The sequence below is a fragment of the Maylandia zebra genome, linkage group LG2, assembly GCF_041146795.1.
Source record: "Maylandia zebra isolate NMK-2024a linkage group LG2, Mzebra_GT3a, whole genome shotgun sequence".
Taxonomy (NCBI): Eukaryota; Metazoa; Chordata; class Actinopteri; order Cichliformes; family Cichlidae; genus Maylandia; species Maylandia zebra.
Genome location: NC_135168.1, coordinates 2,209,607 through 2,234,493, shown reverse-complemented (window position 1 = coordinate 2,234,493; position 24,887 = coordinate 2,209,607). Strand labels below are relative to the sequence as shown.

At 42.8% G+C, this 24,887-nt stretch overlaps 1 protein-coding gene across 1 annotated transcript in view; it reads right to left on the bottom strand.

Moving 5' to 3' along the window:
* Positions 1-14,417, bottom strand: part of stox2b (storkhead box 2b) — a 52,330-nt gene extending 37,913 nt beyond the window's left edge. Inside the window, exon 1 of the mRNA XM_004566611.3 lies at positions 13,454-14,417. Coding sequence (XP_004566668.1) covers positions 13,454-13,790 — 337 coding nt within the window. The 5' untranslated portion in view covers positions 13,791-14,417. The remainder of the gene's footprint in view (positions 1-13,453) is intronic.
* Between the last annotated feature and the right edge of the window lie 10,470 nt (positions 14,418-24,887).

The following is a 24,887-nucleotide window of genomic DNA, read 5'->3' as shown; positions in this document are numbered from 1 at the left end:
CTTTGAATAGCCACTGTAGTGACCACTACGCGTGAAAGCGTTAGACAAGAATGTTGCTTTTTCTGTCAAAATGTTGTCATTTGACAAAATGGTTATCAAATGCAAACACTGATTTGTGAATGTTTGACATTTTTATTGTGTATCCTAGCAAACACAGTATTAAAGTTAGTCAAAGAAAAAAATCAACCTCATTAACTTTTATCCAAAAAAATCTGTAGAATCAATTATACAGCAGCACTGGTTATATTTTCTTTGAACACATTTTGGCATTTTTCAAGCCAGTTTCTTTAAATGCTGGCGATGACAGTGTCTGCTTCATTAAACCTAAAGACAATGCTCTTACTACTGATCCCCAAAGCATAGTTTTAGGAGATTTGTGGACTTTATGAACCATCTTTATCTGAAATAAAAAGATGACAACCTGTATGAGAGGAAACTTCTGCTGAAAAACACCAAATCAAAATCTTAAAGTGATCATGAATGTTTTATTTCATAATACAAGATGTTTGCAACAGTTTACTAATCAAATAATCAAGATTACTGGACCCTAATTAACCCCTAAAAAAAACTCTGGTAACAGTGTGCAGGTTGTTATGTCTCATAATCACAAAAGGAGGGATTTCAGAGCTCAGACGTGTAAAACTTACTGCTGTACTAGTAAGTTTTACACTGTCTGAAGAGTTAGGGTGTTGTTGACAGGATGGTGCAGGATCCCAGGACAGCAGCAAGCGAGGACTTCAGCTTGCTTTCTTATTCTGTTCAACCTATAATCAAAATAAGTAGGGACAAGGACATATTATTAGGGATTAACTTTTTATTTCCACACTGGCTCTGTGTTGTATACATGAACAATAATGGAACAAAGACTGGATTTTCTGCAGCCTCCCCTGCTGCAGATACTCAGTCATCACATTGCAGCTCCAGGATCTGTTAGGCTTAGCTAAGTTCGTATTCAGTGCCATTACTTTGTGCCATCATCAAATGCTTGCGTTAAAACCGACTCATAGCATCTAAATATTTACATGCCATGTCTGCTAACATGCGGCTGTTGCTAAATTTATTTTATAGTGTTTACTGTGATAAAACAGCCACTGACAACACTATCTGGGCATTTGCTGTCAGTACAAGTTCAGAACTACATGACTGAGTTTGCTTTTCCCTATAATAAACCGCAGAAACCTGAAAACTTACCTGATATAAAGTAAGCACTGCAAAGACAAGAATTTCTCTGTCCAGTCAGTCCGTTTGATGGATTGCAACCATAAAAGCCTGCGGATGGCTCCAAAAGCCATCTCTGAAAATGGTCAACGCCACTTTTCCTCTGATTTCTGTTCTAACAGCCGTCTGTACAACAGGACAGTTCTTCCTTATTCTGACTATCGCTCCAGTTATACCTATTATTCCTATTTCCAGTGTCTCTCTGCACACACGTACAGAATGACGTAACCAAGAAAGCAGTCTGTCATATTATCACTCGTGTTTTAAGGCATTCAGTTTATAGGTTATCACCTTTTTAATACATAACAGTTTAAATACCTGTATTTGTTCCAGAATAATTATATTAATACAAACACACACATCATAATCATAATGGCCCCGCCCCTCCCTGAGCCTGGTTCTGCTGGAGGTTTCTTCCTGTTAAAAGGGAGTTTTTCCTTCCCACTGTCGCCAAAGTGCTGCTCATAGGGGGTCATATGATTGTTGGGTTTTTCTCTGTATCTATGAAGCACCTTGAGGCGACTTTTGTTGTGATTTGGCGCTATAGAAATAAAATTTAATTGAATTACGTTTTTCACACATTTGTGGAATTCATACCACATTTAATTTAAATATGTATCATTGTTATTGTATTTAAAACAGTTTTAATTTTAAATTTAGTTGTAATTTTAAATCAGTATTTAAATACAACTACTACTCAGTTTGAAATAAATGCAAACTATTATCTAGTAATCTCAGACATATAACAACTCTACATACAGTGACATTAAAACTATTGGACCACCTTCACAACACAAGTATTAAAAGATAACTGTATTTCATGAGCCAAAATGCTAAAACTTACATCTCTAGTGTACAAAAGTTCTCTTGTCCCTGAACAAAACAGCTGGTTATTTTTGTAGAGCTGTTTTGTAGAAGGTGTTTCAACTGCTCTTTTGGAGTCATGACATACACTATATTGCCAAGTATTCACTTATCTGCCTTTATGCCCATGTTGGCTCACCCTCTGCAGCTATAACAGCTTCAACTCTTCTGATAAGGTTTTAAACCAAGTTTAGGACTGTGTTTGAGTTTTTGACCATTCTTCCAGAAGTGCATTTGTGTCAGTCACTGACGTGGGATCAGAAGGCCTTGCTCACAGTCTCCACTCTAATTCATCCCAAAGCTGTTCTATCGAGTTAACGTCAATCCAGGACTCTGGTATGGAAGAACTTGATTGGTTTGGACAGTCCTGACCTGCACAAACTCAATCATCATGTCTTTATGGACCTCGCTTTATGCACTGGTGCGCAGTCATGCCGGAAAAGGAAGCAGAGAACAGTCAAAGGAGCTTGCAAAGAACTACGATGACCTGGATGACTGAGAACCTTCACAGACATGAAGCAGAGAACACATCTCCACGGCTCTAGAGTCCACTGGCGAGTAGGCAGAGGTTGACTGGTAGTTTGAGACAGAACTGGCTTTGTCCAGCTGTTTTGGGGGACATTCATCTCTTCCAGGTGCCAGTCAGTTCTTGGGCACCTGAGGCCCTGTCCTCAATGTGTACTGGGATTGCCAGCCTCTGGTGGAGTCACCTTACGCTTTGGGGCTCTTGCCCATTGGCCGTGGGGGCTCATCCCGGGGCCTCCTTGGTTATTTGTGTTGCCTTGGGTCTTAAGTGCTTTTGTGAGGCTCCGCTTAAACTATGCATATATAAAAATAAAAAAATGTAAATAAAATTGACTAACAAGAGGAGCCTATAGAGAGTTTATGGAGTTCCTCTTGGCAAAGGAAAACAAAGTGCTCTTCCTAGATGAGAAGCAAGTTCTAAAGATGCCAGTGGCAGATGCAATGATCCCATTATGTAACGTCTGAAACATCACACAAGCCAGTCTGAGTGCTCAGAGTAGAAATCTGCTATATGAATACCTGCCTATTAACCAGCTGCCAACATTTTAACTTTTACCATGTGACTGTTCTAAAGAGCTTGAAGTAGGTATGTTGCAAACCAACAGAGAAGGATAAAATACAGTAAGGTTTTGTGTATGTGTGTATAGAGTGTGTGTGTATAGAAGAGAAAGAACCAAAAATAGCCCTTGCCAGTGAAGGCTTAGGACTGCAGGGGCTGGCTCCCTAAACTAGGCCAGGGCCTTGGGTAACCTGATGGTTCCAAATTTAAGTTTGTAAAGAGAGGTTGCCAGATGTGAGAATTAAAATATGTGTCACAGATGAGATATAAAAGGTATTTTTACTTACTATGCACAGAAACACAGGTGTGTGTGTCTGTTGTGAGGATAGCTAAGCAAAGACGAGATGGATCTAAAGTTGCATGGAAGCTGCATGAGAGGAGCTCCCATTACATCCGATTGTGTGTGTCTATATCTCTGTGTTCTGTGTATCTGTCAGGCTTCCAACAGAATGACAAAGCAAGTGTTCAAGTGTTAAAAAGGCACAACTCTAGCATGTATAACAGCAGCCTTTACATAAATTGTGAGGCTGAAACGAGGGAAGGAAGCAGAGAAAAACATCAGAGGCAAACATAAGTCCAAAAGTCCTGAATTACTCTTAATTTCTTTATACTTTGCAAGGGGAATGGGGCATAGATTCACTTTACTGAAACATCTGTAAATATATAGAAATACAGTTTAAGTATATAGGGCAAAAATCTATTCTGTTTTATTGATACAGCTCTAATTCACAGCAATAGTCGCCTTCTGTTCCATTCTCTGCCAGGATTATCCCACACTGCTTCAGTAATGTTGAGGTCCAGGTTCTGTCTGACAGGGTTTGTTTTTTGGTCCACTCTACATGGTGATGATGGACCAAAATCTCATGGCACACAGCAAAATCTCCAGTGTTAAATTAACACTGGAGTCTTGATGGGCCAGATGGATGCCTAATAATTATGCACACCTGATATAGGGTGTTGATGTCATTAGACCACACCCCTTCTCATTACAGAGATGCACATCACCTAATATGCTTAATTGGTAGTAGGCTTTCGAGCCTATACAGCTTGGAGTAAGACAACATGCATGAAGAGGATGATGTGGACAAAATACTCATTTCTCCCTCCCATTCTACTTTTAAATACTCTAGGAACAACAAGTAGGCCTGCAGTGTGAGAGCGAAGTGCTCTAATGATGTCTTGAAGATAGGATGGCACCTGATTTTTCTAGACATTGTATGTTAGAAGAAGGATTAATTCAATTCTGGATTTAACAGGGAACCAATGAAGAGAAGCCAATACGGGAGAAATGTGCTCTTTATTTTTAGTCCCTGCAAGTATTCTTGCTGCAGCATTTTGGATCATGGAGGTGGCAGTACCATGCTGTGGGGATGTTTCTTTTTTTTTTTTTTTAGCAGGAACTAGGTGACTATTTAGGGTCAGGGGAAAGATGAATGCACCAATGTAAACATCCTTGATCTGCTCTAGAGCTCTCTGGATCTCAGACTAACAGAACAGAATGACTCTAAGCGCTCTAAGCGAGGACAAGAAAGAAGTGTCTTTGGGACCACTCTGTAAATGTCCTTGACTGTCCCAGCTAGAGCCCAGACTTGAACCTGATTGAACTTCTCTGTAGAGATCTGAAAATGTCAGTGCACTAACACTGCCCCTCTAACGTGATGGAGCTTGAGAGGTTCTGCAAAGAATAATGGGAGAAACTGCCCCAAAATAGGTGTGCCAAGCTTGTACAGACTTGAGACCATTATTGCTGCCAAAGGTGTTTCAACTGAGTTTTTAAGAAAGGCTTTGTATATATACATGCACAAAATGACATACAATATATATATATATATATATATATATATATATATATACATATATATATCCATCAATCCATCTTTTTCCGCTTATCTGGGGCCGGGTCGTGGAGGCAGCAGTCCAAGCAGAGAAGCCCAGACCTCCCTCTCCCCAGCCACCTCTTCCAGCTTGTCCGGGGAAACACCAGGGTTTTCCCAAGCCAGCAGAGATATAATAATTCCCAGTGTGTCCTGGGTCTACCCCGGGGTCTCCTCCCAGTGGGACATGCCCAGAACACCTCACCCAGGAGGCATCCTTGTCAGATGCCCGAACCACCTATTATTCAAATCACATCACAACACACACTGACCCCTGAGTCCCCGTGTTTTTAACTCGGCGGACGTGATTAAGGATGCCGACCACCGCAGACCGCGCCCCACCACATACCCCCATCGCCCGATTGAGGCCGGGGAACCACCCAGCTGAACCTACACCCCATTGCGAGTGGGAGGGGGAATCAGCCCGGACCGTCAGCACCCCTGGGGCCCGGCCAAGCGACTGGGAGTTGCGAATCCAGGTGGCCGCCTGCGAATCCAGCAGCGTTGGCCAAGCTGTTTCGGAGGTCGGCCGCGTGGCAGGTGGACGCGGCGCGGCCGGCACAGTCGTGAGTCCCAGGTCATAGGCGGCTTGGCAGATCTCAAGCATGGTGCACACCTCGATGGCCAGCTCCAATCGAGCAGGTTCCCCTGGCACTTGGACGTCTGTCTCCTTGTGCGGCTTCTTCATCACTGTCACCGCCGCCGCTCCCGGCTCGAGCAGCCCTTCGCGCAGCTCCTCTTCCTCCGGCCGACGCAGCCCCTCACGCGCCTCGTCCACTGCTCCTAGCAGGAGCAGCTCTTAACCCGGCTGTTCCCCCTCCTTCAGCAGGCGCAGATCCCCGCGCGCCTCGTCTGCCACCTCCGGCTGCTGAGGTGCCTCATGCGGCTCCTCCACTGCTTCACTGCCCTCAGGACATACCTGTGGGGGTGGTGCCCAGGCCCAGAGCAGCACCGCCAGCTCCCCAATCCTTTCCAGGTGCTGCTCGGTCCGGTCCCGCAGCTCTTCCTGCTGGCGACGCACCTCCGCCACCTGCTCCCGCTGGGCGGCTGCCATTTTGGCCACCCTCTGAGCCAGCTCCTCCCTTCTCCCGTCACTCATGAACAAGACCCCGAGATACTTAAACTCCTCCACTTGGGACATGATTCTGTCCATAAAAATTCCGAACAGAATCGGTGACAAAGGGCAGCCCTGGCAGAGTCCATCACCCACCAGGAACGAGTCCGACTTATTGTCGGCTATGTGGACTGAGCTCTTGCAACAGGTGTATAAGGATCGAATGGCAGGGCTCTAGAGTGCGACCAATTTGGTCGCAAATGCGACCAAATTTTTCAGTGGTGCGACTAAAAAAATATATTTGGTTGCACCTGTGCAACCAACTGTTCCGGTAGCAAAAGAAAAAAAAAAAAAAAATCTGCAACCTTCCCTGTGGTCAACAACAGACACACATTATGCCCCTATCGTGGACTAAACCAATCAGAGATAGTCAGGGGCGGGACCTCTCTGATTGGCCGTGGTCCAGTTGAAAGTGCAGGTGGAAGTGGGAGGTGAGTAGCTTGAATAAAGCGATATCAATTCATTAAATCCTGACTTTTAAACATAACTGTGTTTTGCCAGAAACGCCAGATTCTCAGATTAAAGCTCACAAAACCATTTCAACAACAACCAAACAGCAGATGAGAGCAGGTACACGGACTCCACACAAAGACGTAAACACAGACCCGACGCATCAGAATCAACTTTGTCTTTCTCGGCTTTCTCACCCGACGGCCCGTAGACGGACACGCTGTCGGAGCTTAGCGATCCTGATGCGTCCGGTCCGCGCTGTGTTTACGTCTTTTTGCGCTGATTCTGAGCTGCAGGTTTTGTCTCTCCAACCAAAATCCACCGAGCCAGCAGCAAAAGAAGCAGCAAACTGCGCTTCACATTTGATCAATGTCGTCATGAATTTTGCTGTTTTGCTTCCACGACTATTAAAATCACACTCCATGCACAGCTAGCTCTCTCTCTCTCTCTAGCTCTCTCTGTACTTCAAGAACAGTTCCCGTCTCCAATCTCTGTTTTCTGTATTATTCATTGGCTTATTACCCACCAGTCTACCGTTGTTTACAGCGCTGTGGCTGCTGTCTTTTTCTTTTTTTCACTTAAATGACCTCGGACAAGAAAGCCTATTTTTTCTGTTGTTCAATACTGAAGAAATTTAAACTTTATATGCAGAACATTGTAGAATATTTTTAAGGTTATCTGCTATAAAAAGCCAGACCAGGAAAATCTCCTTCATGTTTTTCTGTGTTTTATTCTCAGTTACTTTCACACAAAGGCATCTGCTGTGATGTTCACAATTCTGATGAAGTCAGTGCTGATAAATGATCAGAATTATAATATTTCTGACTGTCTGAGGCTAAGTTGAATCGAATCGGGACTTTGAAAACCGGAATCGAGTGGATTATAGAAATAAGTGATGATACGCAGCCCTATGAGCAGCCTAGGCACGACAGAAGTGGATGTAGCTGTAATAGGAAAAGAACTATTGCTAACTTTTCTGTTAAGTTAAGGCCTGATCCTTCTGAAATTCATAGCCAGTGCTCTGACACGGTGTCATCAATCTTTGAATGCTGAGAAAGCACAGTGTATCCAGAAAAACACATTATATTAATTATTATAAAATCTGTGTGCGCCTAACTTTTGTACCGGTACGCCTAACTTTTTAAAGTTAGGCGTACCGGTACACCCATGGCAAAAAGTTAGTCTAGAGCCCTGAATGGTCAGTAGCAATGGGCCAAACATCCCATACTCCCGATGCACCTCCCATAGGACACCCCGAGGGACACGGTTGAATGCCTTCTCCAAGTCCACAAAACACATGTAGACTGCTTGGGCAAACTCCCATGCACCCTCGAATATCCTTAAGAGGATAAAGAGCTGGTCTAGTGTTTCACTACCAGGACAAAACTACATTGTTCCTCCTGTATCTGAGGTTTGATATGTATGTATATGTATATATATACATATACACACATATACATACGTATATGTGTGTATATATATACATATACATACGTATACGTATGTACACTCAACAAAAATATAAACGCAACACCTTTGTTACTGCTCCCATTCCCCATGGGATGGACGTAGAGACCTAAAATTCATTCCAGATACACAATATAACCATCCCTCCCAAACAGTGGTCACAAATCAGTCCAAATGTGTGGTAGTGGGCACATCTGCTATATTGAGATAATCCATCCCACCTCACAGGTGTGCCACATCAGGATGCTGATGTGACATCATGAGTAGTGCACAGGTGTACCTCAGACTGCCCACAACAAAAGGCCACCCTGGAATGTGCAGTTTTTTGCGCTATTGGGGGTCTGGGGACCCAGAACCGGTCAGTATCTGGTGTGACCACCATTTGCCTCATGCAGTGCAACACATCGTCGCATGGAGTCTATCAGATTGTCAATTGTGGCCTGTGGAATGTTGGTCCACTCCACTTCAATGGCTGTGCGAGGTTGTTGGATATTCGTGGGAACTGGTACACGCTGTCGTATACGCCGGTCAAGCACATCCCGAACATGCTCAATGGGTGACATGTCCGGTGAGTATGCTGGCCATGCAAGAACTGGGACATTCTCAGCTGCCATCTGCCCTGAACAATGTGAACCATGATTCATCCGTGAAGCGCACACCTCTCCAACGTGCCAGACGCCATCGAATGTGAGCATTTGCCCACACAAGTCTGTTACGGCGATGAGCTGGAGTCAGGTCAAGACCCCAATGAGGACGACGGGCATGCAGTTGAGCGTCCCTGAGACGGTTTCTGACAGTTTGTGCAGAAATTGTTTGGTTGTGCAAACCAATTGTTCCAGCAGCTGTCTGGGTGGCTGGTCTCAGACGATCTTGGAGGTGAACCTGCTGGATGTGGAGGTCCTGGGCTGGTGTGGTTACACGAGGTCTGCGGTTGTGAGGCCGGTTGGATGTGCTGCCATATTCTCTGAAACGCCTGTGGAGACGGCTTATGGTTGAGAAATGAACATTCAATGCACGGGCGACAGATCAGGTTGACATTCCTGCTGTCAGCATGTCAATTGCACGCTCCCTCATTGCTTGTGGCATCTGTGGCATTTTGCTGTGAGACAAAACTGCACATTCCAGGGTGGCCTTTTGTTGTGGGCAGTCTGAGGTACACCTGTGCACTACTCATGATGTCAGATCAGCATCCTGATGTGGCACACCTGTGAGGTGGGATGGATTATCTCAATATAGCAGATGTGCCCACTACCACACATTTGGACTGATTTGTGACCACTGTTTGGGAGGGATGGTTATATTGTGTATCTGGAATGAATTTTAGGTCTCTACGTCCATCCCATGGGGAATGGGAGCAGTAACAAAGGTGTTGCGTTTATATTTTTGTTGAGTGTATATGTATATATATATACACACATATACGTATGTATATGTATATATATACATATATATATACACACATAAAAACACCCAGCACGCCCCTGCGGGCGGTTTATCCTTCAAGCTCGGGTCCTCTACCAGAGGCCTGGGAGCTTGAGGGTCCTGCGCAGTATCTTAGCTGTTCCCAGGACTGCGCTCTTCTGGACAGAGATCTCCGATGTTGTTCCCGGGATCTGCTGGAGCCACTCGCCTAGCTTGGGAGTCACCGCACCTAGTGCTCCGATTACCACGGGGACCACCGCATTTCATCTCCGAGGAAGGGATCCCAGAGAGAAGTAAAGCAAGTGTATAAGTTCATCTCTGAATGTTTGTAAAGCATTCCGACGTTAAGTTTAACAACCGATATGTGGAGCGACTGCCTCTTCTCTCTCTCTCTCCTGCTGCTACTTCAATCACGAAACTGATCAATGATCAGCTGATCGGCTTTTCTGTCGTGAGTCCGTCTCTCTTCTCTGTTTTTGGTCCACTTCGCGCCAGAAAGAGGAAACCAGCGGCTGAACAACAGCAGCACGTTTAAGCTTGATCAGCTGTTGTTAGAATTTATTTAATATTACTTTCTACTCCAGGATCTTTTTCTACGCAGCTGACGCTGGTAACTGTGCAGGGGCGGATCTAGCAAAGTTTAGCCAGGGGGGCCGATAGGGCATGAACAGGGAAAAGGGGGCACAAAGACATACTTTTCTTTCTTATTCTCAATTAAAATGTCGAGCTTTTAATAAATAATTATCTGAATCTTACACCCAAAGTTTTAATCTGATGTAAAATGTATAGAAGTCCATTACTGTATATAGTAACTGTTAAGTCTAATATACTGTAGTAAGCTATAGTACTTTTTTCTTTGGGAACCATCTGTGCAGTCTGCAGTTCTGTTGAAGAAAGATGTTGAATCTGTTTAATTATTCTTGAAAAATAATTTAACTGTGCATTTTTTTTTCACACTGCATCAAATTAAAGTTGATTACGTCGATTAAGCATCATGAGGTGGAGGGTGATACGTATGACCTCTCAGCTAGGTTCTAGCCAATCATTTTACGTTTCCGAGGATAGTAGGCGGGCCCAGGTACGTACGTTCTTTTAGAGCAGAGCAACAGATTAAAAATGCCCAAGGCGAAGCGGTCAAAGTCTGGCTGTACTTCACAGCAAAATATGCAAACTCAGCAGCAACAAGTGCTTTAAGCTGATACTGTGATACTGTCAAAGGAGGTAACACCTCAAATCTGATGAAACACCTGGCGACGCATAGCGTTTTTTTAAAAGCAGAGAAATGCGCCGTATTTGATAGCTTGCTGCGAGACCTCACACCAAGCGCATCTACTGCGGGTGTGGTGCCTGTTATCGGACCCGGAGTTAGCAACATCCCCCAAAAACCCGAAGAGGAGAGTCCTGGCCCCTAGCCCTGCCAGTGTAGCTGAAATGATGAGGATGATGATGCAGCAGCAGCCGTTCTTCTCTGCGTGAGTAGCTTCATGTTGTTCGTGTGTAATTTACATTGAGTAGGCTAACCACGTTATTACATTAATGCATGTAAGGTGAACTAGCAAACATCATCATAGCTACATGCGGCTGTCTTCTTGTTTGATGGCAGATACTCCCTTCACCCTGGCCAAAAAGGCTAAAATGACCAAAGAAGAAGTGGAAAACAGTTAAACATGAGAGGTCAAAGGAGCTTGCAAAGAAAAGCGTCTGGACTTCTTTAAGTTACTTGAAGACGTTTCACCTCTCATCCGAGAAGCTGCTTCAGTTCTAAGATCAAATGGTGGAGAGTCCCAGATATAAACCTAGTGGGAGTTTCCCCCCACAGAGGGACAAAAGGACCCCCTGATGATCCTCTAATCGCCTGAGCCAAGGTGTGAAACTGGGTGTGGGTCCCAATCAGCCAGAGTTTCGGGTGAGCTCATTGTGAAACCTGGCCCCACCTTATCATGCGAATTCCTGAGGTCAGATGGCCCAGGATGTGAGTGGGCGTTAAGGCGTCTGGGAAGGATCTCAAAACTGGATTATAGATGGCAGAGAGTTGGTGTCGTAAACCCCCGCCTCTGTTCAAAGATGGTCGCTCACAGAGGACATAGATGGCTTCTTTCACTCCTCTTTCAAACCATCTGTCCTCTCTGTCCAAAATGTGAACATTGGCATCCTCGAAAGAGTGTCCTTTATCCTTAAGATGCATTTTGGGTGGCCATTTCAACTGTAAGCTGCAAGGCAAAGGTAAGACTGTTGCTGACATGATAAGTGCTTTAAATGCATTTAAAGCCCAGATGAACATCTTCTCTGTGCATGTACAGAGAAATGCACTTTCCCTCTGTGCAGATGGTGCTGAAAGACAACGCTTCTGCATCTGAGACTTTTGACAAAGTTGCAGAAAAGTACTCTCAAGACCTTGATCATTCATTTCCAATCCATTCATGAACGTGGACACAGCATGCATTGCTGAGCAACTAAGTGCAATGTTCAGCTTTATGCTGGACAGGTGGAAATCGAAATTAGAACACAGCAAAATGACCTCCACCTCAAAGCCAAACTTTGGGTGCCTTGTTGACACAGAAAAGTACAGTGGTGTATGCACAGCATCTATGAAGGTTGCCAGCCTGTATGGTTCAACCTGTCTTTGTGAATCAGCCTTTTCTGACATGAACTTCATCAAGAACAAGCACAGAACACGCCTCTCTGATGCACATCTGCAAGACTGAGAGCTGCGGTGTCAAGTTATACCCCAGATTGTAACACACTGGTGAACAGCAGGAAATGCCAGGGTTCCCAGTGGCAACATGGCAGTGTCATGGCAATGCTGAATTTAATTATTGAAAAACAAACGTGTTCATTGAATGTAACATTTGATTTTTTTTAGAAAATCTGCAGATTTTGTGACAAGTTCAGTAAAATCTGAAAGTTGATTTTTGTATGTTTCATAATTGATAATCTGTGCAGACATGGTGCAGTGCATGATTTGTTCAACATTGTTAGCGGCAAGTGAAAATGTTGCAGATTATTTGAAAATGTAAATACTTTAGAGATTTATAGAAAGAAAGTGTGTATATGTATCTGTTTCCTACCTTCTTAAAGCATTGTTTGTAATTATTGTGAGAAATCATTAACAGAATCAGTGTCTTTACAGAGATGAAGACCTTCAATTATTAATAATAACATATAATTAAAAGTAAACTGAGCAAATTTGTTATTTCAGAAGTGTAAAGTATCAAACTGGTAGCCCTTCGCATTAATCAGTACCCAAGAAGTAGCTCTCAGTTTCACAAAGGTTGGTGACCCCTGAGTCCAGTTTACTGTAGAAGACTTCTCAGGATGAAACAGACACCCAGGGTTGGAAGCACATGCCCTGTCTGCTTTCAGTATTGCTATTCCAACCCTATTCCCAAAGAGATACAGCCCAGTTTCTCTTTGACTGCAGCTGTTGATTAAAACTGTCCATCATTATGTACTGTCTAAGTTTTACAGCATCAAGTCACTAATGAAAAACAAACTTGTGAGAAACATGTACCCTTGATCCAACACCAGCATTAAAACAAGTTCTCCAGTTGTTGTTTCAGTCTGAGCTGCCGGTCCTCTAACATGAGTATGAAGACTTATTCTAAATGCTCTAAACAACAGAATAATTCAACTCTGTCTTATTTCATCTGGGCCAAATTGTGTATCCCCGAAGATGCGCGATTATAAAATATACAAAATAAGACAATAACAAAGTGTATTAGGCGAATATAAAGTGATATTTACATTTTTCTGCTAGGAGATTTAACACATCATAAGCTACTTGTCAGTTATGACGGCCCTTAAAATAAACACTGGTGCTCAAACTAAAGACATTTCCAAGTGACACAACAGGCAGTGCACATGAAAATGGCTCTCAGCGTCAAGGTGCTGTATTAAGCTTCAACAATTGTATGGGATATCATTACCATAAGTACACAAGACTAGGTGTAGAGGCCTTACCGAGGTATTTAATGGTGAATCCCCGAGGCGGATTAAGAGACCTCCGCATCCATCCCTCCCTCAGTACCTCCAGGTGGTCTTCCTTGCCTTGAATTAATAGCACATGCTCGTCAATCCATCCCAGGAAGAAAGTCTCGGACACGGCCTCTGTAATCCGCTGGTTCCATACATGATGCTGGGTATTTTCTGCTTTAAAATCGGCAAAAATCTCATAGCCGGTGTGGTGTCTCGGGAACTCGTCGCTTTCAGACACCCTGCCCCCTAACGCCTCCCCAGCCCCGACCCTGGATAGCACTATAGCCAAAGAATGGGGAGCTATCTGCAGGAAAGACTCCATTGTCGCATCGGCCTTCTAGCTCTCGGTCGAATACACTACAATCGTTTTATTCATCTCTAACAACGTCGGGCTGAACGGAAAACAAACAGTCCATGTTGGCTGGCAGTGCAGCTACGTTTTGCGGCAGCCGCATAGATTATAGTTGTATTTCATGAAGCTAGTCTGCTAGCTGCAGTTAGCTCTTTAACCTTACATGTACCCAATTTCTACATTTTAAGGTCCGTCTTCCTGTTCGGGCGGAATGTAGAGCCCCGAAACCGAACACGAAAATTAGTGTTGATTCATCTCGAGTGCTGTCTAGCAGGAGAGGACATGATTCATTCTCGATTTAAACCTCGTTGTTGCGCCTGAGATCTAGAAATATTGCTACCTAGCTGGATGCTAACATTTTAATCAATTCACCCCGGCAACAGATGCGGCGGCGCCCCTCTTCTTAGCAACAGACAGCAACGCAGTTTCGTGGGTCAGTTGGCTTTGATTTGCCAACCTTTACGATTAAGGGCCAGGCGTAATTTTCAGTTGTCAGATGTCGAGTCTTGCGATACGCTTTAAACAATACGTAAGAATACAGCTGGATGCAGGACTGTCTCATCCAGGTACAGTGGTGACAGACGTCGCTACGGAGCTACGCTTTAATAAGTGTGAAAACATTCTTCCGGGTACATTTTCAACTTAAGACTCTTCGTGCCACATATATATGTGGGCTAACTATTCTAAATAATTACTATTACCTTGTTAACAAATTATTATACTTGAATAATACATATAAAAATGACTCGCATATAATTATACTATAGTAAATCTTTGTTCATGACTAGTTCACTTGAAATGAGCAGTTTTGAAACACACATTTTGTAGTAGTTCAACAGATCATTTTTATGAATTTTCTGAACGATTTGGGAGTGATTGTAGCCTCCCCGAAGTAACGAATCACAAATAACTGTGTGTGTTTTTTGTGTGTCTTGGCTGTGCATGGGTTATGTGCAATATGTGTGGAATATGATGAATTCTGAAGTGCTTAACAAGCTAATAACACACACGCACACAGACACACTAACTGCCATAAAACTTGCATAAAATGTTCTTGTCCTCAATTCTTCCAAGTTTGTACACACTCATTTTAGTACATGATTTGATAGCTTACACATCCCATCACTCAGTGCTGCTGCTCCAACACCTCAGGGCTGGATGTGCTGCAGCTGTCCCACAACAGACTGACCATTTAATTCAGGTGTTTTGGAGTGGGGAAACACCCCTACCTAAAACATCTAAAGCAAGCTGTCCCAAGAACCAGAACTTTGAACTGCTGCATTGCCATTATTGCCTGAAGAAAACTGGCCCAACTACACGGTGTTGCCCTGAGACAACGAACCAAAATCTGTCTATAAACAACTAAAAATACTTCTTCAATGTTCTTAAACATGCACAGATTTTAAATATATGCTTATTTCAATTTAAACGTACATAAAATTGATATTAGTCTCAGCATTAGCTAGCACTCTGTCGTGCAGATTTGACATCTGAGAGGATTGCTCCACCCCCGAGTCAAAGGTCAAACTCTGTGCTTCTCATCATTTTACTGAAAACTGAAGTGTGTTGTGTCACAAAACAAGTAAATATGTCTTTTTTAAATTATGGGAGAGTGTAATCACAACAAGATTGGTTTAATTCCTGAAGGCAACACTGTGCCATGGAGGGTTATTAGTAATGGGTGTAAATGGGTGAATGTGGTATGCTCTATATAAGAACCAGTCTATTTACAGATTCTTCAACCTGCATTTGTGGGATTGTAAGTCAACCAGTGTGGTTGTGTTGGTCACTCTGGCAGAACCAGTGCACTCAAGCTGATGGGATTCCAGAAGCTCAGAAAAAGAGTCAGCAGCAGAATCAGCTGCTTGACACTGGCAGAGAAGATCTGGCAGGTTTTCAACCCACATACTCAACCCTACTCTTTACTTTTGGTCCTAAGTTTATTATTCAAGTCAAGGGTAATCATTTATTTACATGGGCTGTTCGGTTGAGTCATTCAGCTATAGATAGATAGATAGATAGATAGATAGATAGATAGATAGATAGATAGATAGATAGATAGATAGATAGATAGATAGATAGATAGATAGATAGATAGATAGATAGATAGATAGATAGATAGATAAACCTGTTAATTTAAAGTTAAAGTTAATTCTGCACGTCACATTTTTCCTCCCTCACATAAGAAACTTCCCTGTATAACACAGAAAAGGAGAAAAAATAAGTTGCAAATAGGAAAACAAAAAATGTTCATTTCAAAACAAAGTGCTTGAATTATCTGGGAGGCAAAACTTAACATCTTCTGCAACACAGGAACACTGAGTTGCTGAGGGGACAGTGTGTGATTGTTTGGTACCACCACATGGCCAGAGGGAGGAGCAGTTTGCAATCTCAGGTCAGGGAGAAAGGGAGGTTGGAGGTTGTGGCTGATAAATCTGAGGGGCTGATGAGAGTGCGAGGCTGTGACCCTGAGTGTTTCAGCATCTCTCAGGTGTGGATGTTGAAAATTTAAAGGGCAAAGGAGCTGATAATGCAGGTCGCTGATGGAGCTGAGGCTGTGCAGGTACGAGACAAGCACCTGGTTTGTTCCCACCTTTGGGGACAGGTGCACTGTAAGACCGGAGAGGATTGTAATGAACAATTTGAGACCTGACCTGCTACAAAGACCAAGAAGCTTATCGTGGACTACAGGAACTCCAGGGTGGAGGGCACACCCAGCAGTTTGATGGGACAGAGGTGGAGAGAGTCAGTGGTTTCAGGTTCCTGTGGATCAACCTCAGTGAGGAATAATTTGTTATTTGCAGGTCACTCTGGAATGGTGGCTGCATGAGTTTATTTCTCTTCACTTTTCACGTCTCTTCTCTTCTTTGTCTGTACTTGTTATGTCTGCTTTGCATTCAGTGCTGGAATTTATCACATAAACATACAGCACACACACAAACACACAAACACACACAGCAAGCTTCGTGCCAACAACAGCCTCGGCCCTCCTGATGGTCAGTCTGTTTGCGTCCTTTGCTTTGACGCCTGCACCCCAGCACGCCACAGCGAAGACGATGGTGCTGCCAACAACAGGCTGATAGAACATATGGTGCAGCTGCTGCAGACACTGAAGGATCTGAGCCTTGGTAGAAAGTAAAGCCGGCTCAGCCTTTGTGGAGGCAGCGTCCGTGTCGGCAGACCACTCCAGCTTGTGATCCAGTTGATCTCCCAGATACTTGTAGGATGTGACTATTTCCACATCAGTCCCACTAATGCAGACAGGAGAAGGTGGGGATCTGTTTCTGCAGGTGGTTCACCTCACACCACCTCATAAAGAGATCAGTCCGTCCTCTGTACTCCTCTTCCCGTGTCCACACTTCCAATAATGGCCGTGTCATCAGAGGATTCCTGGAGGAGTTTCTGTGATGTGCTTGAAGTCGTCCGTATGGATGGTGAAGAGGAGAGGGGACAGCACAGTTCCCTGGGTGCTCCTATGTTGCTGTTCAGACTCTCTGACACACAGCTCTGCAGTCTCACAAACTGTGGTCTGCCTGTCAGGTACAGTGGGGAAAAAAGTATTTAGTCAGCCACCGATTGTGCAAGTTCCCCCACTTAAAATGATGACAGAGGTCAGTAATTTGCACCAGAGGTACACTTCAACTGTGAGAGACAGAATGTGAAAAAAAAAAGTCCATGAATCCACATGGTAGGATTTGTAAAGAATTTATTCGTAAATCAGGGTGGAAAATAAGTATTTGGTCACCTCAAACAAGGAAAATCTCTGGCTCTCACAGACCTGTAACGTCTTCTGTAAGAAGCTTTTCTGTCCCCCACTCGTTACCTGTATGAATGGCACCTGTTTGAACTCATCATCTGTATAAAAGACACCTGTCCACAGCCTCAAACAGTCAGACTCCAAACTCCGCCATGGCCAAGACCAAAGAGCTTTCGAAGGACACCAGAAAAAGTATTGTAGACCTGTACCAGACTGGGAAGAGTGAATCTACAATAGGCAAGCAGCTTGGTGTGAAAAAATCAACTGTGGGAGCAATCATCAGAAAATGGAAGACATACAAGACCACTGATAATCTCCCTCGATCTGGGGCTCCACGCAAGATCTCATCCCGTGGGGTCAAAATGATCATGAGAACGGTGAGCAAAGATCCCAGAACCACACGGGGGGACCTGGTGAATGACCTGCAGAGAGCTGGGACCAAAGTAACAAAGGTCACCATCAGTAACACACTACAACGGCAGGGAATCAAATCCCGCAGTGCCAGACGTGTTCCGCTGCTGAAGCCAGTGCATGTCCAGGCCCGTCTGAAGTTTGCCAGAGAGCACATGGATGATACAGCAGAGGATTGGGAGAATGTCATGAGGTCAGATGAAACCAAAGTAGAACTTTTTGGTATAAACTCAACTCGTCGTGTTTGGAGGAAGAAGAATACTGAGTTGCATCCCAAGAACACCATACCTACTGTGAAGCATGGGGGTGGAAACATCATGCTATGGGGCTGTTTTTCTGCCAAGGGGACAGGACGACTGATCCGTGTTAAGGACAGAATGAATGGGGCCATGTATCGTGAGATTTTGAGCCAAAACCTCCTTCCATCAGTGAGAACTTTGAAGATGAAACGAGGCTGGGTCTTCCAACATGACAATGATCCAAAACACACCGCCCGGGCAACAAAGGAGTGGCTCCGTAAGAAGCATTTGAAAGTCCTGGAGTGGCCTAGCCAGTCTCCAGACCTCAACCCCATAGGAAATCTGTGGCGGGAGTTGAAAGTCCGTGTTGCTCGGCGACAGCCCCAAAACATCACTGCTCTCGAGAAGATCTGCATGGAGGAATGGGCCAAAATACCAGCTACTGTGTGTGCAAACCTGGTAAAGACCTATAGTAAACGTTTGACCTCTGTTATTGCCAACAAAGGTTATGTTACAAAGTATTGAGTTGTATTTTTGTTATTGACCAAATACTTATTTTCCACCCTGATTTACCAATAAATTCTTTACAAATCCTACCATGTGGATTCATGGATTTTTTTTTTCACATTCTGTCTCTCACAGTTGAAGTGTACCTCTGGTGCAAATTACTGACCTCTGTCATCATTTTAGGTGGGGGAACTTGCACAATCGGTGGCTGACTAAATACTTTTTTGCCCCACTGTAGATCCACTGGACCAGTGGAGCCTCCACCTGCATGGACTCCGACTTCTCCCTCAGCAGCACGGGCCGGATCGAGTTAAAGGCGCTAGAGAAGTCCAAGAACATTATCTGAACTGTGGTGTTAGGTCGAGGAACACGCTCTCTGCAGCACATGTATCACTGCATCGTCCACCCCCAGGTGGGGCTGGTATGGAAACTGCAGAGGGTCCTGTGACTAACTCTCCAGGGTGAGTAAGTTGCTAGTTGTTACACTACAAACGTAAGAGACAGTCTATTTTTTCCTGTTATTATTTAAATCAGTGTGGTGGTTGCATTTGGTTACCCATAGGTGTGTGTGGGACCATGCAGACAGCAACATATGTTCGTATCATCACACACACAACAGCTGTGTGCATTCTTAATGCCTTGTTGTAGGAGGTAAGTGTTTGCCCAGACTGTGTTCAGTAAGTTCAAATCATCACATTACTGTACACTGGTACAGCACATGTGGGTGAAGTTCTGGTGTGCAAGCTTCCCAAGCAACAGTGGTGTTGTCACGGTGAGCTGTGTGGCAGGCAGAGGTTGGACCCAAACGCAGGACTCAGAGATGGGAGATGGGAGCACTAGAAACAAAACCAACATTCAAACTCGGAAGGATGATCTAAACTGGGAGTTCATGACGCGGCATGACATAACCTGACAAAACATGACGGCCGAGAAACACACAACTTTTTATGTTTTCACTGTGAAGAATATAGTGACGTATTTGTAACTTAATGGGTGACTGAGACTGAAGAGCAAAAATAAAACTCAGATGTTGTACTTCTAGGTGAGATGAGAATATGTTAATTTAACGTTTGGTCACATTGTTGCAAACTATTTCTTTGCAAACTAAGGTGAGTAAATTTGAGTAGATACGTGTCACAGATAACTTGAGGATACAATAAAGTAAGTATTGGTGATATTACGGATAACGTGGGTAGAATAAGCTGAAGTGTTACTGTAACACACCCAAAGAAAGACTCTAGGTCTGACCAACCGTCTCAGTCGTGGGCAAAAAGATGACAGTCAATAAAATTCTAAAAGATAATTTATTGACAAAAAATATATCAAGAGATAAAAGATAAAACAGTCCAGTGTCCCATTTATGAATCGTATAAAAACACACAGTCCCAAGGCCAGAGCCAGCTATGCCACACGGCCAGTTGCACTCCACGTGTTGCCTGTAACAGGGTTAGAAGTTGTCCTTGGAGACCCACCACCCTGCAAGCATATAGCCAGTGGTCACTCCAGCCTCTGCAACTCTGCTGCCTTTAGGCTGTGGCATATAATAGGCCCTGGCCTGCACAGAGAGACAAAACGACACAGCAGTGTTTGTAGTGTGGGCTATAAGTGGACCAGTGTATCAGTGCAATCAAGTACACCTGCCTCTAATTAGTCCAACCCCATTCCAGCCATTGGCTCACCAAAAATGTGACACACACACAAAACCACTCCCAACCCAGTGCAACTTCACACAATAATATGGAGCTGAATTAACACAGGCACATTAGTCTACCATGTTACATTACAAGTATCTTCATCAACTCCACAATAAATGTTTATGAGGAAGTTACACAAACACATTAAAGAGGGTGGATAGGAGCTTTTCATGGTTTACACATCATTATAAGGCTTGTCCACAGGTGGCTTTTCACATATCTTATGTATAACAATTGTTATTTGAATCGTTAGAACACAATTCAACTGTCAGGGCTCTGTGTGCGGGCAGGCAGAGATGAGGATCCAAATGCAGGACTCGGAAAACGGAATGTAACTCAAAAACCTCAGCTTTATTGCTGGCAGGAAAACAAACATGAAGTGAGGATGGAACACTGAGACCAAGGACACACACACACAGGCATAATCTGTGGGTACGACGCGGCACTGGGCATGGGAAAACACAGGGCTTAAATACACAGGGTAGTAATGAGGAAATGGGCCACAGAAGGGAGACACAGCTGGGAGAGATCAGGGCTAACAGACATGGGGAACAAAGCTGCACACACTAACATAAGACAAAGACTTTCACAATAAAACAGGAAACATGAATCACAACTCAGAGACATGGACTCAACACAGAGACAGAAAATGAAACATGGAACTGAACTATACATGAAACCACCATTCCTTAAACATGGATAATAGAAACATGAAACTAATAATAATAATAATAAACATCACAACAAGAGAATGAGAAACAATCCAAAACACCAAGATAACTGAAACACAAAGTACCAGAGAAACAAAGAATAATCCATGATGCAAAAGTACCAAAACATAATAAACTCAAAATACTGGGTCCAACGGACCCAGAACCGTGACATCAACAAAAAGTGTTTGAAATAGTCTCTAAACTGAGGTGACATTTACTTTCAGTCAGCTTATCCGACTGCTAGCAAAGGGTGCATAGAAGGCAGTAGGATACTTTTAACACAGATTTGAGTTGTAAAGATTTAATCTTTTATTTGTTTAAAAAATACATTTCAAAATCAACAAGTGGCAAGATGCAGGTCACATAAATGTAACATTTTTTGCTTCTCCTAGTGTGCTGTAATACTCAAGATTTGTTTTGCTGTTTTCATTCTCCGGAGTTCGGTGGAAACGAGGAGCGAGAGAGAGCCGCCTGGTGGTGTATCTGAAAGAAGAGGATCTCTGAAGAGAACAGTTAGTAGGTAAATCTCACTTTGTTTTGTGATTATATATTTTTAAATGGCACTGTCATGATGTGCTGTGTATAAGACCCAAATGCAGAACTCTCAGAGACAAGACTGAAACTGAAGAAACTAAGAACCACGAACTGGGAAAACCACACAGCAAAATGAGGGTACAACGCACCACGGAAAACACAGGGCTTTTTGTTTTGATTGGTAATTTATTTCAACATGTGAACAATATACAAGTACATTTAGAAAAGAAATAAGAGAGAGAAAAAATACTATACAAATTACGTACAAAAAACATTCTGATTAATTTACATGTTGAAAGGGAGTGGGAAGAAGTATACACTTATTTAATCCCACCCCTGTCCCATAAATTATCAGTGAATATTTAGTCAGCTTCCTTACTGATATAATTTGTAATAAAAATAGTGAACAGATTTCTGATATACTATATACTATAATATCACATCATGAATTGTTTGTTTGTTTGTTTTTAAATAGAGACATTCACTTAATTTAAATATTTTCCTTTTCTTTATAGATCGAGAAGATCATATTTTTATAACTCTTTTTGAACAGTTTTATGTTTGGACATTGCTTTAATTCCATATTCAGTTTGTTCCATAGTTTCACTCCTTGAACAGAAACACAAAAGCCTTTTCTTGTAGTACGTACCTTCATTGTTTTGAAGTTACAAAAACCCCTTAAATTATAACTTCCTTCTTTCAAAAAAAACATACTCTGAATATTACCTGGCAGTTCTTTATTTTTTGCTTTGAATAGAATTTGTGTTGTTTGGAATTTCACTATATCGTCAATTTTCAATATTTCAGACTGCAAAAATAGTGAGTTTGTATGTTCCCTATAACCTGCATTGTGGATGATTCGAATTGCTTTCTTTTGAAGAGTAAAAAGTGAATGTAATGTGGTTTTATAGTTATTGCCCCAGACCTCTGCACAATAGCTTAAGTATGGTGAAACCAGTGAACAGTAGAGAATATGAAGTGATGTTCTGTCGAATACCTGTTTTGCCTTGTTTAGTGTTGCAATGCTTCGTGATACTTTGGAATGAATATATCTTACGTGAGCTCTCCAGTTAAGTTTTTCATCTGTTATTACCCCCAGAAATTTATTTTCACTGACTCTTTCAATATCAACACCATTTATTTGAATCTTTGCATTTGTATTTAAACTACTATTTCCAAATAACATCAGTTTAGATTTATTCAAATTTAATGATAATTTGTTTTTATCAAGCCAGAACTTCACTTTACTTATTTCATATCCTCCAATAAATTCTGCAGATCATCACCAGAGCAAAAAATGTTTGTATGGTCAGCAAAGAGAACCATTTTTAATACTTTGGACACTTTACAGATGTCGTTAATGTACAAGTTGAAGAATTTTGGACCCAAAACTGACCCTTGGGGTACACCACAAGCAATGTCCATACATAAGGAGCAACCACCATTTATTTTCACAAACTGCTTTCTGTCACTTAAATAACTCCGGACCCAATCTAAAACTACCCCTCTGACACCATAACGTTCCAGTTTTCTTATTAATATATCAGGATCTATAGTGTCAAATGCCTTTGTCAAGTCTATGAATAACCCAGCCACATATTGCTTTTTGTCTATGGAATTTGTGATGTATTCTATTGAATCTAATAGTGCCGATGATGTTGATCTGCTTGATCTGAATCCGTACTGACTCTCAGTGAGTAGTTTATGTTTATCTATAAATTTTTCCAGTCTGTTTTTAAACAGTTTTTCAAGAACTTTTGAGAATTGAGGTAGTAAAGAGACATAAATACACACTGGAACAAACAGGGAATGGGAGACAGGAGGGAAACACAGCTGGGAGAAATCAGAGCTAATGAGACAAGGGGAAGCAAAACCAGACACACTGCACAGGGACTATCAAAATAAAACAGGAAGCACGTGACAGACACAGAAACACAGACTTGACACCGAACAAAAGGGACACAGGAGCAAAACCCAAGAACTAGAAATGACAGAACAAAGAACTAGAGAGCTAAAAAAAAATACCGGGAGAGAAACCTAAACACTAATAGTGACAACAATGATGAAGTCTACGATCAAAAAACAGAACGAAACCCAAAACACTGGGTCACCGACTCAGGACTGTGACAGGTACGTAAAATACTGACGTCTCCTTTTGTCCTGCGTGGCAGGATGGTGAAGAAGTTCCCAGAAGCTGTGGTAAACATCGCAGTCACCAGTTCAGTCAGTCCGAAGCTGGAGGACAGCATCTCAGAACAGTGTGAAGACGGAGTGAATGGGTGTGTTTTAGCTTCTAAACACACCTTACACAGGTAATAAACATGCTCGTGTTGTTATTGTTTGTTTATACTGAAGTACTGTTTCTGACCACTGATTTATAATTAAAGGGCTGCTGTAATATTTGATTTGGGAATTACTTGGAAAATGTGTTGTAATAAACTGTTTAATCAGTTGGAAAAGTGAAATGTCTGTGTGTGATTTTACAGAAGTTACTTTAGTAACTTAAAACTATTTGGATATTTGTGAGTGGGATATATGTAAAAAAGTAAGTTAGAGCAACTCAGCTAATGTAATGTGTCAACTTAATATTACCAGAAAATCTAAATCAATATGAGGTTGTTCAGCTTAATTATGCTTTCGGTGGTCAAAGTAAAACACGTTGGTTTGTTAAACCAGCCGAGTTTGCCAAACCTAAAAATTACTTGCTGGATTTATTGAACAACACTGAGCTGAGTGGAAACTTTGGGCACATTTTTTTAAGTTGAGCCAACAAAACGTTTTATAGAGTGGAGAAGATGATGTTGTAAACTTGTGCAACATGCAGTGGTTGGATGTTATCACCAAACAGTGTTGGTCAAGTTACTTGAAAAAAGTAATCAGTAACTAATTACTGAAGTAACGCGTTACTGCCCATCCCTGTCACCAAATATTACATCCTGTGACATGTACAGACCCCAGTGTGTGCATTCACTGCTGTAGTCTGACTGCAGCTAGAAGACCTCTGAAGTCTCTCTCACGCACCAGCAGAACATGTAGCAGTCTGCCACTGAAGGAAGTACTCGGGGCTTTAGGAGTGACCGCCATGGAGGGGGGAGTATTATCTAACAGGTACGACAGTTCAGCCAACATTCTCTTATTGCTCACTACCACCACTGGGTCAAGAGGGCGTCCCACAACAGGCCTTCAGCTTGTTCCCAGTATGCTGCTGCCCC